Source organism: Struthio camelus, chromosome 16 (assembly GCF_040807025.1).
Source record: "Struthio camelus isolate bStrCam1 chromosome 16, bStrCam1.hap1, whole genome shotgun sequence".
NCBI lineage: Eukaryota > Metazoa > Chordata > Aves > Struthioniformes > Struthionidae > Struthio > Struthio camelus.
The window spans coordinates 13,260,162-13,274,888 of record NC_090957.1 but is presented as its reverse complement, the minus strand read 5'-3'; the positions used below and the strand labels follow the sequence as shown (position 1 = coordinate 13,274,888).

At 39.6% G+C, this 14,727-nt stretch overlaps 1 protein-coding gene across 2 annotated transcripts in view; it reads right to left on the bottom strand.

Annotated features, from left to right (window-relative positions):
- Positions 1-3,641: 3,641 nt before the first annotated feature.
- Positions 3,642-14,727, bottom strand: part of ZZEF1 (zinc finger ZZ-type and EF-hand domain containing 1) — a 60,121-nt gene continuing 49,035 nt past the window's right edge. For both annotated transcript variants that reach the window (XM_068909684.1, XM_068909685.1), the window contains exons 48-55: positions 13,903-14,262; positions 11,777-11,920; positions 10,529-10,697; positions 8,502-8,600; positions 7,573-7,738; positions 5,869-6,019; positions 5,284-5,355; positions 3,642-4,767 (exon numbers count right to left, since the gene is read on the bottom strand). In XM_068909684.1, coding sequence (XP_068765785.1) covers positions 4,693-4,767; positions 5,284-5,355; positions 5,869-6,019; positions 7,573-7,738; positions 8,502-8,600; positions 10,529-10,697; positions 11,777-11,920; positions 13,903-14,262 — 1,236 coding nt within the window. In that variant the 3' untranslated portion in view covers positions 3,642-4,692. The remainder of the gene's footprint in view (positions 4,768-5,283; positions 5,356-5,868; positions 6,020-7,572; positions 7,739-8,501; positions 8,601-10,528; positions 10,698-11,776; positions 11,921-13,902; positions 14,263-14,727) is intronic.

Here is a 14,727-nt window from a genome sequence, read left to right as displayed (position 1 = left end):
CTTGTGACAGCGGCTTCCTCGGCAGGTACGCGGTGCCACCCGCTTCCGAGCGGACAGCGCAGCGCAGTTTTGGTGGCAAGAAACACAACGTTCATCATTAGAAAGGGGAAAGAAAACACAGAATCGGGTTACTGGGCCTCGTTCTACTCCAACATGCCTGATTTTATACCAAGATACTGCCGCAGTGATTCCAGGTTTAAAAAGACGTAGAAGGATAGATCACGCCCCACCGTTTCCACAGAACAACTGTACGAAATTCACAACACCCACTGGAAACGTTACATCTGGAAGATCAAAACGGACCCTCCACCTTTACCCTGAGTTACCACAGAGAACTGCAGCCAATATAACTCTTCGAAAGGATCCAGGCTCTTACAAGCGTAAGGCACTCAGCACCACCATATACAATGTACACTGGCAGCAGGCTTTTATTGTCTTCATATATTTATTAAGTGGAAAGTGAGGCAGGACTCCCATGAAAACACACATTAAACATCACGGTACTGAGAAAGTACTCTCATCACCCTACAAAACTGACGTTTTCGAAGCAACTCTGGACCTATTTCATTTGAACAGACATGAATCTCACTTATTTCGGTGGAGTCAGGATCTACCCATGGCATCAAATCCTGTATCACACCTCTGGCTAAACTCGAAATGAAAGCTCTCTTCAGTTTTTATTTTCCAGCACGCAGGCAGATGTGCCTGGACAACTCAAGGTATTGTGTTCAGTTCCGCTTTAAACACATTGTAGCCTCTTCTTAGAGGTAGATAAGCAAATCATCTATTTACAAGTTAGTTTACAGCCTAAGTTTTGATCTCTTGGAGGCGAGATAAGTCTCGATTCATTTAATCTGAAGAACAGTTCACAAACATTATGGTTGTGACCTCTATTACATTCCAATGTCTGGGATCATACAAAATTTATATTGGATTATACTGCATTCTTTATAAATATAACCTTATTTACATCAGCTGAAGCCTCAAACCTGGTCCTCTGAGGAAATGGTTCCCACTCTCCCACAAATTCAAAATTTGAATTTGTATTTATTTGTATTTATTGAAATTACCCATCAAGACCATTCCCTTTGCATGTGGAGCCAGCAGAAACGACTCACGGCTCTGAGCGGCAGTAGGAAGATGTCATCTTCCTCGCTTACCCTTCCCTGAACAGCCCTTTTCTCAAGCCAAAATCTAATGCAAATAAAGCTTTTCAAATTAGGTCCATTGGACTAGTTGAGTACAATCACCTTTGCTGATAATCACCTCTACTGAAAACTGAGAGATGCTAAGACAAATCTCAGCTCTACAAGCCTAGGTCAACATCCTGGGCCCCAGGTTTGTGGTTCAGGTCTGGAAGTGAACCCAAATAAGCAATGAAACCAATGGGTCTCCACCGTAAGTACTAGGGTCTAAAGAGCAGGACTGGAACTTAAAAGCAGCCTCCAGTGGTATCCTGCACAGTGAGACACGGTATCGGATATAAACTACGTGAGGACAGGCAGGTTTACTCACAGTCATCAAAAATGAAGGTTCGTAAGAAAACCCTCGAATCTCACTGCAAGCTGAAGCATTTAACATTCAGTGAGGAGAGGAGAAAAACAAACAAAAGCAGACACTTTGTTGTACTTTTTTCTTTTTATAGAATTTTTACAATATATTTCTCTTCATTTGCATATTTTACCCACATCTTTAGCTTTCTTTTTACATGTTGAACTGAACTGGAATAAATCGAAAGGTTTGATATATTTTAAACAACTGATAAAAATTGCAAAGTAGTAAACCCTTAAGAAAAAAAATTATAAAACTTTTTTTTTTTCTTTTAAGTGTTTAATGAAAGCAAGTCAAATGTCTCATTAGGAACAATACGGTTTGTCTTAAACACATCATAGGTGATTCAGGCAGGAAACAACTATTTTTTTTTTTATATTAGGCACATTTTTTTCAGCATACCTGTTTTCCAGACAGTTTTATACGATTCAACAGTATCATCTGCATCCACTTGGAACTGCTGCAGGATATTCAAAAATGTGATTGATCATGAAAATTCACTATTGATATTTTCTTCCCCTTTCTTTAAAATAATCAGGAAAAAAAAAAAGACCTTGTCTCTTAAAAACCCACAACGATTGATTGAGTCGTAAGGCAGCAACAGATTCAGTGTCAGCTCAGGTCACAGTCCTTCAGTTCCATCTAGTGGGTAGAAACAACATTTAGTGGACAACGTTCCTAGACAGTCCCTTCGGGGCAAGACGACTGACTCGCAAGGTCAGTCACTGCTGGTAAGGTTAGTAAGTGGTATGCCTAGTAAGGAACACTGGCCACTCCTGTGTCATCCTTGCAGCCGCGTACTTCTTCATAAGAAAGCAAAAGGACAGTCCAACAGAAAACACGTGAGTATGACAGAGCCACGACAGGTTCTATGAATGGTTTATTTACAGTCTTCATCCCTGATGTGAAAAAAGAAAAAAGCCTTCTGCGACTAAAACATAGGCAGATCTCAGCAGCATGCTACATGCCTTAGCAATCAGCCCATTGCATATCCTTGACCATGGAGCCATGGATTCACACTGAGGCAGTGAAGAGAAAGTCCTACTGCTCCAGAAGAGCAATTTCAAAACGTTCACCTGTCCCATCGATACAACTCCCTAAAGCGGACTTAAGAACGTCTCATTTTGGTGTAGCAGCTCTCCGTTCTCAGAAGCTGTTCACACTATTAGAAAGTGCGAAATAGCTGGTTTCTCAGGGATCTCAGACACCCCTGCAGTGATATTGCAAACCCAAATACGTTACTCAGATGCGGGAACAAAACGATCCGTGGGTTAAAAGACACACCACAACTTTGGTAATTCCCTTCCCAGCGTGATCTCATTCTGGAAAGGAGGAGGGCTTTAACCTTCAATCAGAGCATACTGGAGGAGGGTTTTCAGAGCAGTATTTTTCTGCCTCCTCTCAGTCTCAGATAAATAGGACATTTTTCCTGAATTCTGGCATTCTCATTTGCTAAGAGGACTACTCCATTCCTGAAGGCAATGGTTTCAGCTTGGTCTTCAGTTTTAAGTTTTTCAGGCAGAATAATCACATTCTCATTTAACTGCATCCCTTGAAGAAGCATTCACTTTACACTCACCTGGCAGGACAGAAAAGTCACAGCTTCTTAGACTACAGCACTAGAGGTCATCCAAAAAAGGGGATGCATACTGCACTTTTCCCTCTCAGAGGGAGATTGCATCACCCTTAAAGTATTTCCAGCCCCAACTGACGGAAAGATCATCAGTTCAGAGGACATCCCCAAAAGCAGTGCTCCTACGCATGTTGCGCAACGTTACTTAGGCACCACTCGCCTTTTGGACAAATAAGGCCAATAAACACATTCCCTTCTAACACAGCCGCTGCCTTTACATCATTTGCATTCAGTTATCAAGACTCTACTTGAAGATTTTGGTTGCATTTTTTCATTTTCCTACGCTGACGTGACGGAAGGGAAGAAGAAAATAATTAAGCATAAAAGTAGTTCCCCAAATTCATACAGGACAAGACCAGTTATACATACTGTGCAACAGTACACAAAACACACTCCCAAATCCTTCTATGTTCTTTTTAACTCTCTGGGAAGGGAATAAACAGCATAGTTGAAGAAAGCCAAGGAAGAAAGCCAATTTATTTCAACATAGAAGGTCTGCAATTCATTCCATGTTCATTAAGAGTAATGCAGTTATTGCTCTATAAGATAGACTGGATTAATCATTAACCCCCACCCTAACTGCTGGGGGTCAGGGTTCCCAACATTCCCAGGAAGGACCTCCTAAGCCCCCAGTACCAAAGAATTTAAAAAAAAAAAAAGTCATGAATAATTTCTCATGAAGATGTGATCTCTGAGAAACGTGTAAGTTCCTCAGTTCTTCATATCAGCACTGCTTTGTGAACAGAGGCTAGCCATTGCTCTTTCTGTACTAGAGTCATGTACTATTTAGAATAACACATTGAAGATAAATTAAGGTAAAAGCAGGTGATCCAGGTGATCAAATCAAAGAACAGGAGAAACATTAACCTCTTATATGAGGATGCTCTGAAACTGGATTTCTTTAACTGTGAATCTCCCAGAATTTGTTTTACAACCTGTAGTTTAGTAGTAATTAGTTTTAAGTTCTTTTCCATGGCTTCTCCATGCCTTCAAAGCAAAAAGAAACATGACAGGATTCAAGTGTGGACCATTTCTGCATCAGCCTACCAGACTCTGGTTTGCCTATTTCACTCCCAATGACACATGGATGCTGCTGATGGCATCGCCCTAAGTTCAGCAAGACTTTCAAAGCTTTCACGTTCCGATTACATTTCCTTGGGAGCAGATGATACCAACGCAGGGCCTTCCATTCTCATACTTCAGATACCTTCTTTCAATTACTTCCTTTGAATAAAAAATAATAATAATAATATTGTTCTGTTTACTCTAACATGCTACAATATGTGCATACATAACTGTAGGTGACGCGTGAGTTACTTCAAGATGTGCTTTTTCATTGAAGTGCGCTTTTACTTTTACAAATTCTACATCAAGGTGGAAGGAAGGAAGGCTGCAGAGTGCTCATACACTGAAGCTGAAGGAACTTTTCCTGAACGGAGTTAAGATGTTTGTTCCAAGGTTCCTATGGACAAACTACTCTATCCCATGCACTCCGGCCTGAGCCAGTATTAAACATTCCAGAAACTTGTTGATTTGTTTGGATAGTTAATGGCAAGGCTGATAGCAGCAATGTTTTTCAGGGCCTAGAAGAGAGAAAGAGAAGAAGTCATGTCAAAGTCTCCCCCACTCCAAAGTCGTAGAGAAATCACTGTATGAATTTAAACAGAAACAGATAAACCACCAGTCTGTTTCTACCTGGTTAACTTCTCATAGGGCAGTAATTGTCATACGTCCAGGCAACTGTTTTCAGTTGCTGAGTGACCTTCCTCTTGACCCCAATATCACGTTCCAGCAATTGAGAGGTTAAAATCAAGTTAAAATAGTTACATCGGGTTAAACCTATTGTATTAAGACGAGTTGGCATTGTTTTCCAACAGCCAGTTTGTGGCACATCATCTCTCTGTTAAAGGAGAAGAGCATCTGCGTGTAGCTCACTCACAGAAAAATTTCAGAAGCCTGTCATGATATCACAAAGTCCAAGTATATTCACGTCTATCTGGTAAAACTCCACGGGGCAATCAGAAGTCGCTGGTTATTTCTATCTGCCGGAAAAATATTACAACACACACACCTCTGGGGTTGCGTATTTCTGTTATTACCTGTGCTGTGCAGCGATGAAGATGATCTTCAGTATTTAAGGCAAGCAAATACTCCTGTAGAGATCCAAGCTCCTGCAGCCAGAAAGTATTCAATGAAAACCAGAGTTTCTACCAAAGATACCATGCTATGAATTAACATTAAAATGCTGACCACTGTAGCAGTCCGTAGGAACCAAAGGTATGAGAACTACACACAAGACTCCTGGACCGGAGCATAGCTCCTCATCGCAGGGTATCAGTTCACTGTAAACTGTTTCATATGTAACATTCAAAAGCAGCTCAAAGAGAACCACATTTAAGTAGCCTTCAATTAATTATTAAATCAACATTCCTTTCAGAATAAAGAGTGGCTTTAGGCCCTAAAGCCACAATTAAATGAGGAAGAGTCACAACTATTACTTAAAGTCCCGTGATGGATAGGGCAACAGTATGTCCCCCTATTAGAATTTACTACCGCTCTCCACAAGAGAAAGCTGTTAACTGGGCCAAGATAAAGAAAAACTGCATTCAGTTTGATACTGAGCTATGTAACATTCCCAACACTGGAGATAGGAGAGATAGACATTATATACGGTAATTACTTACAGTAACTCGGTTTTCGGTAACAAAGAAGAGTTCTGCAAGCGCTCGATGAAGAGGAAGGAGAATGCCAGGCTTGGTCACATCATGACACAAGTTGTTTTCCATATGGGTGAAAAGCTGCCAAAGTGGCTTCAACAAGGTGAGGTCACAATCCCTGAAAAAGGGTCATTTAAATAAAAACATTCAGTAACCATGTTCTTACGCCTGTTTTAGGGAGGAAACGAGCAAACCAACAAAAATCAAGAACAAAACCATACAATTTTGACAGTTAGAAGTACAGATGAAGTAAGAAACAAAAGAAGCTTTTGATTGCCGAAATTCAATCAAGTATCTCAGTATGTAATTAATTTCATTCTTAATCAGTGAAGCTCATAGATGTTAAGGACTTTGGACAAAAGCCTGTTATTTATGAATATGTCTAAACTACTTTTCTAAACTGAATGACCTGCTGAAATGGGGAGTTTAAAATAACTACACACACCACTTTGCTACATGCTCTGGCTCCACTGCTTGAAATATTACAGTACTTCACTATAACATAGGGTGGCTGATGTGCTTGAGTAGGGCAGACAGACAAAAACTGAAATATATAACTTTGCAAACAGTTCAAAGTCTGCCTCCTTTCCAGTCCTGAGTTAAAGCAAGCTAATCCAAACATCACTTCTCATATAGATAGGATGACAAATATAGCTAAGCAAGCACCAACAAAAAGCGGAACTTGATTTCAGAGTCTATTGCCAGATTAACACAGTAAAAATATGAAATATTGGAGGTACAACAGAGACTTGATCTTTTAGCAATTCAACTTGTTGTCCGTAGGATAAAGCAAATATTTTATGATGCAAAGAATGAAGGCAACATGGAAATATAATAAATCAGTGGTTACACACAACAGCAAAATCAGTTTCAGACTTGGATGTAGATGGGCATAGCTAAAATTTACCAGGGGTCAAGCAACATTCCTGTGTAATTTTTTTTTTTTTTTTTTTTTTTTTTTTACTACTGTATGTGAATACGCTTGTTGAGTTCTGTTGATCAAAGCAAGCCGACAGAACGCCGTCATATTCAGGATTTGGTTTGTTCGGAGGTAAAAGGTCATAACTGAAACAAGCATCAGCATTCTGGCATTAACGCAAGTATACACTTTTTACAAGATGCTTTAAAAGCTCAGTACTTTCCAACATGGATCTTCAGAAGAAATACCTGCATCACTCTTGCTCAAGTATTAGCACACATATCCTTTTTGAAACTCAGTTATGGGCTTTGACATGGTACAAATAAAAATGGTAATAAAAAAAGGTATTTACTTTATATGGAATCAAATCATCATTTCATCAGTTTATTATTGCATCCTCACTGTAATTCTGAAGGATGACTAAAACAAATAGAATCATTTTCTATAATATTAATTGGAATCTACTTTTTGCTCAGATTTGGGGTGTTTTTTTTTTTTTTAAATAATAATCATTTGAATTCATAGAATCTTTTTAAAAGCCAAGAAAGAAGAGAAAATGTTTTTGGAAAAAAATAAAACCCAACAACTTTGTAACAAATTTCTGCTCTCAAGGCTCTGTGAGTAAAATCTGAAAGGCAAATTAAGAATGCCTACTTTAAATCATGGTTTTCTGGTTTCAGTATAACAATATTAGTCACTTTCTTTTCCTGCCCTTTGCCTTTTAAGGGTACAACGTACAGCAGTGCATTTACCTCTGGGCGCTGCATTGCACTATCTTCAAGAGCAAGTGGATAGCCTTCAAACGCTGGTGACCAGTCTGACGGCATGCTACCCCCACCTGCCATTCCCAAATTTTGGCCAGGGGGAGGTGAGGAACTACCCTTTCTTCAGACAGCATCTGCTTGAGAATTTCAAACCCTGGAAATGAAATCAGTCACAGCTGTTACTTTTGCAGGGACGCATTCTGCTCAGATACCCATAGTTATCTCTTCTCCATATACTGAGCATTGCGCTGGCAAGCAAAAATAAAAATAGGAATAAAACGTCGAGATAATTCTAGACTAAATTCTGACATCCCCAGTCTTTTCTGGGGCAAATTTAGACAAAAGTTAGCAATAACCCCTTTGTGAAATTAAATTTTTGCCCAAATAAAGAGAACCAAGAGCAGGTTCTCATTACTAGGTGATATGCAGTAGGCTTTCACTGACGGCAAATCGTTCACCAGCCTCGCTTTCGTTAAAAATACTTACACTTTAAAATAAACTAACAAATCTCTTCATGCCACATCTACAAATTACATCCAGAAACAGACTACTCTAGTGGATAACTACTTTTAAAAACGCAATTTAAATGATTTCCGTTTCTAATTACGGCAATCTTGGAGTGCTTGCTACACGGCATGTGTAATTTCTGTCACATAACGAGTCTTTGAATGCAAATAACTTTACTATAATTGTAATCTCCAAACCTCTGTAAAGGTGTGGAATTAGCATGAAGTGACAGCAAATACGAGACATCAGTCAAATCCCAACCTGAATGAAAATGAATCACATCTTTCCAGAACACCAAATAAGCATATTCTCAGTCAAAAAAAAAAAAAAGTGACATTCACAAGTCTGTCAGAACTCCAGCAAAATAACCTCAAAAAGGTCCTTTCAACTACATCATGAACAGTGCTTACCAGTCTGAAACCTTCCAAGATGACCCGCCGTCACTGTAAACTTATAACCCCATTCAGTGTTACTCATATCAGAAGTGAATCGGTAATAGAGCGTATCACCTGTGTACAAGGGAGGGGAGAAAGTCCACATTAGTACCTTCTGAGTTATCCTTTCTGTCAGAAGTAGAATTCAAATTAAAAGTCTGTTATTGAAATAAATTACTGCAATATATCCTCCATCAAGAGAGGCCTTCCTTCAGTTTTTTTGGCAATTACAAAACGCAGAGAACATTATGACAAATGGGGAGCTGATGCAAAATGCAGAATGTCTTACAGTATAAACAATTTTTTGCAGAGAATAACGCCTCTTACGTTTTGAGTCAATTATCTAGAACAAGGGGGAGTTAAAGAAACTCTCTACTGTACACAACTCAGCTGCGCTTCTCCAGTTGTATTATGGATCAATTATAATTTATGAGAAAAGAACCTCTACACAGGCAGCAAAATTTATACTCCATTAAACAAAAGGTAAAAATTTGCCAAAGCAGAGTTGCACTGTTCTTATACAACAGAAAATCAAATTGTGAATTTCTACTCTAGGGAACAAAGTTATTGAACTTAGCCACTTAAAGCTGGAAGAACTGTCAAAGTGTTTGACCCTTTTACAATCAGGCAGTGGAACGTTCAAAAGTGCCTGTCACTGCAGTCATCGTGGCGAGCTGTAACGCTAAACAAAAAAATATCTTCACCTCTTGTGCTGAGACATGTTAGAATGGGTTAAAGCTTAGAATTTCCTTCTGTTCCGTGAAAAATCCCATCACACTGGGAAAAGCATGCTAGTTTGCACTGTGAATCAGAATTTTCAAAGTTGCAAGTGACAGGAAGAATTGGAAAACATTTGTGTACGATAAAGAAAACTAAAAATAAGCCAAAAACAAAACCGTTCAGTTCAGTTTCCCATTTCGCACATAAAATGGAGCCACTGCTCTTCCTACTCTTAAGCAACAAAGACAGTCTGGGAAAAGGCCTGCCATCAAATTAAATACCAGAAGCCTCCACATGCCTAGTTTCAGCTAAGGTCTGCATCCGTGAAATCAAGGACCTTAATCCAGACAGTTTTGGTTGGAACTGAAGTTTTACAGGGTCTCTAGCCCGTGACTGCTCCAAAATAATAGACCTGAAAGTGCAGGTTTCTTGGTAAAACTCTGCAATTATTTGGGAGGAACGGGAGGACAGCAAGAATGACTTTTGGGTTTTAATTCTATAAAACATACTTCGATTTCTAACTAGCACCTTCGAACCCAAACTGCTTTGCTCAGAACGTTCCCAAGCCTATTTACGGCCGTTGCCAGTATGCAAAGTCAAAGGTTTTCTGCCGTGCCACAGAGCTCAGCTGGTTAAAACAACTTTGCACGAGAAGCATGAGACCTGAGACACTTTCTCCATGAAGTCCTTCAAATCACTGGCATTCGCTACTGCGTTACCAAAAACGTGCTTAAAGAGCACAGCCTAAAGTTGTCAGTGCACTGACTAATTTTTTCAGCTGTGCTCAGTGGCAACAACTGGAGGCAAGGCACTGGCACGCTCTCTTTATCCCCTCTGAGCACTGGTAAAGTACAGAGACAAGATATAAGCCTATCTTTTTAAACAAATGTGCTTCCTGTGGAAAGTAAGACAAGACACAAACAATGTAAGCGAATATCCTGCAGAACTAAGATTGTGTTGGAAGAGAATCAAGACCAAATTTTGTTTCCAGTAGCTAAGAGCCTGCTTTGACTGAGGTGAGCCCCTTTGACTGAGGGGAAGAAAAGGTCAGAAGTAAAACAATACGAGATATGTCAAGTACCAGAACAGCAGATAAAGCCCACTTTCAAGGGACAAACAGCGGAGGAGCCTGTCAGAACAAACAGATCAGGATAAGAAAAGGAGTTTTTCCATGTTTCGCAGGAACATCACCATTTAACAGTCTCTTTTCAGCAGCTTCTCTCAAAAGTCCCAGATACCAGTGATTCCTTATACATTTGCACTTGAACACATCACACATTCACCTGGGAGCTCAAAATCGGTCCATTTCTGTGGAGACCCACTGAAGCTGTGCCGATCCTGCTGGAAGTCACTGCTGCTGGACATGAGTAACTCATCACAGCCTTCTTCCGTATTACACTGAGAGTCAAACTTGATTGAGAGGTAGATAGCACCAGGAATGTGAACTTTATCCTGAGAAATAAACAGAAGATGTGTGTGTACTGTAATACTGTATTACCAAGAAGCTACTTATCTTTCACCATACAAACAAGTGAGGCATAACAAATATTACAGCATCTCTATGGAAAAAAGGAGTTCATTAGTTTTATCGGGAACTAATTCAGCAAATGCCAAGTATGGTCTATTGTATGTATCAGATATTAAGAGTGCAAAAATGAATTGGTTAGCAGTGCTTTGCTTTTTCAGCAAACAGTATATCATTCCTGATATTGATCTTAAGGGCAGACCTTAAAGCTTCACAGGCATTAAAAAAAAAACAAAACAAAACAAAAAAAAACCCCCAAAAAATGGAAGAATCAAAGCTATAGAGAAGTTAAAAATCCCAAGGATGCCATAAAATCTGGAGACCAATGCACCTCAAGTCATTCAATTTTTGTCTCATCTGCAACCCCTGTCTGAGATCTTTAATCTCTCTGCTTTCCACTGGGGAAGATGACATTGTTCCAGAATGTCTTGAACATACACCCAGAGGCAGTGATTACTTTCCACACTTGGTTTGCATGAGTGTACTTAGAAGAATGCTTTCAACCAACATCGAGAGAAGAAAATCAGAAATTGTTTGTGCTAGGAGAAGCTAGTTTAAAACGAGAAGTAGACAAAATAGATTCTTCTCCTAGGTTTCCTCTAGCACTGCAAGAAAGTAAGAGGCCAACTGAAACAGACTCCTGGATGAAAGAGTAGAAATTTTTACTCATTAAGGCCCCAAAACCATTTAAGTACATGATCAGCTTTAAACACAGGCATAGTTAACCATTTAAGTTGCAGACTTTTCATATGATTGAATTAGGAGCACACTAAAGTGCCTTACTGAATGTGTTTCTCTACAGGGCATGACCTCAGTCATCCGGCAACACTGTCCTCAAAAGGAAGAGGGAGCAGGATATTTGACAGGGGCTTCAAGCACAGCAGGCCCAGCGATTAGGCACAGGAATAACTGTGAGACTTGTGTTCCAAACACCTCGACATTTTTCAAATAGTCTTCACTATTTTCTTTTTCTATCTTCCATTGCACTGATATATGCACAACTCACCTCAAAATTAGTGTTGTTGTTATAAGGATGTTTAGATTCACGCGTCTGGACTGCCATTCCAGGTTCCTCCATAAACTGGCAAGCTGTCAGCGCCATTGTTCCTAGCATGCTCTCGCTGCATCCATGCAGTACTTTCTGCAGAATCTGGGGAGAAGCAACACATCACGTAAACAAAACTTTCTATCAAAACAGCAATTGCAAACTTATATGCTGATGACCGATATAATAGCCATTTCTAGCCACGTATCTTTTCAGAAGAGAGAATCGAGCTACTATGAAGCAACAAGACAAATTCACAAGTGGTCCGTTTGCCAAGTGATATCTCCCAGAGGATTTATTCAGTCCTCTGTTTCAGATCTTTCAGTCTTTAAGTGATTAAAAAAAAAAAAATGTGAGAGTTATTAGCTACATCTCTTTCCACAGATGCTAGACTAAAGGCTAATCCATAAAGGAATTCACAGGAAACTGAAGTTGTAAAAAAGGAATATAATTTTAATCAGAAGAACTTTGTTAGCATGCTATTCAGACACCTTAACCTTCTGTACCCATGGGTTTTTACTTGAAGAGAGCGTGTCATCTGTTTCAGCCTTCAAATTACACAAGTCCATATGTAAAAAGGAGTGATCGTGTATCTGTTAAATAGCTGCAGCGTTTAAAAGAGCTAGATATAAATGCTGTGCCAATAAAAATTCAAATAAATGTCATCCAGTCTATCAGGACACACTAAATGATAATTCAGAATAACCTTAGCCCTCCTGGTAGACAGGAGCCTTTTTCTTGTTTTTCAGAAGGGCAGAGAAGGCCTTAATCTTCTAGAGTCCTGTTATTCAAGGCCCTTTACAGGTAGTTATAGCAACCCATTGAATCACTCCGCCTACAGTTTTCTCACACCTTCTACAAACCATAGGACCAGCCACACTAGCTCAGACCTAACGGTCCATTGAGCCTAACAGCCCATCGCTAAATCAGCCAGAAGAGGATTTCTTAGGGAAAAAGAGCATAAAAAACAAACAAAGCAGGTAACGTAGTTCCCTGAATGCTTTCTTTGCCTCCAGACACTTGCAAAATCACCCAAGTCAAAGGCTACGCTTTTGTATTTAATATGCCTTAACAGATTTTTGTTTCATCAGTTCATCCTGTCATTTTTTGAACCTATGAAAACACCCTGTGGCAAAAATTTTAATGAAACAGTGTGTCAAGAACCAGTTGTTTTGGTTTGTTTTGGACCTGCCGCTTACTACCTTAATTTGACAATCCCTTGTTTTCTTACAGGGAGGGCCAGTGAATAATGTTTGCTGTCTGCCTTTTCCATGCTGATCATGGTTTCAAAACTACAGAGAAGGAGGAACAGACTTTTATTATCATCATTATTATTATTATTATTATTTTTTTTTTTTACTCCCTCACATCCCCATCCTCTCCCCACTGCAAAAGGCAAAGATCCAGGATCATGAAAACCAGTTGGTTCCTCATACGGAAGTTATTCCATAGACATAATAATCACTGTCACTCTTCTGCAGACCCCTTCCAGCTGCACCATATCTTTTTTATGGGATGAGGGAGTCAGGCTGCAAGCGTTAGTCCAATGAGAGCACACTACGGGTTTATATTGCAGCATACTGATGCCTTCTGTTTTATTTTTAATTCCTTCCTTGAAGATTCCTAGCACTTGATTTGCTTTGACTGCTATGAAGCATTGAGTTGACGTTTTCAGACAACAGTCTATTATAACTCCAAGATCACTTCCACCATAGTAACGGTCAGCTCAGATCTCATCAATCGAGTAGCAGGTATTTACAACACACACATTGAGATCTAACAAAAAGCAGCTTTCAAAACGGACTGCCTATTTTACCAATTTCTCTGCACAGTTTATTTCCCCCTGCCAGAGTATAACTCTTTCATAACCTGAAATGGTTGTCTCTAAGGAGCTAATTTTTTCATTTTCTGTTAACAAAACCACAGTATATTAAGACACTGACAGATTCCAACTGCTTTTTCAGAACTAATTTAAATTTTGTAATTTCAATTTAGCTCAAAAGAGAGCTGCAAGTATTTTTGTAAGCCAGAGGCTTGTGGCACATAGGCATAGGATTTGTTCAAATACATAAGTCTAATCCACTTACTTTTTCCCATAACTGCTTTTCCTCTAGCTGCATGAGCATGTCGAGTATGTATGTCATATGAGCTGGGCCACTGAGATCTAGGATTTCCTCATTTATTGCCACATCATCCGGCCACTCGGCTAACAACGATGCCAGCACGTGCCTGGCATAAAGAACAGCAGTTGCTTCATTCACACGATACAGGTAGTCCCTCACAGCCTTTTTACTTCTAGAATCCAACTCTTTGTGCAAAAGTATTGAACTCTTAGTGCGACGTTGCTTGGCATAACTAAGCTGTAGATCGCTCTCTGTGTTGGTTATCAGTTTCTGGGCAACTGGGTTGGTTTCTTCTGTTGCTTTATCACAGAGCACAGGCTTTGACTGCAAAAGAGAGATGCGAGTTTGAGAACGGTCTTTCAACAATTTACTTTCCTGTAGTTAGGCATCTGACCAGCCCATCCAATTGCGAGCTGAATTTACAAGTTAACTTATCTTTTACTTATCAGATGCATCCAAAAGCACAAACTATGATCTTTCATGCATGGTACAGGGCAGAATTCCTCAAAGACGACTCAATATATCAATGCATAGTTAACTCTGTCGGTATAAACAGTGATTCTAACTGCTGCTCCTGTTTATGTGTAGAGTCGATTCTAACCTCAAGTGTTATTTTAAACTGAACTACAGAGGTAAAGCAACACAGCACCACGCTGGTTGTGACCCTAGAGCAGAACCACAGAATGAGGTAGACTGGGATGGATCTTTGGAGGTCATTTGGTCCAAATCCCCACTCAAAGTCAAGTCAACTTCAAAACTACTTTAGGTTCCTAAAGGCCTTGTCCAACC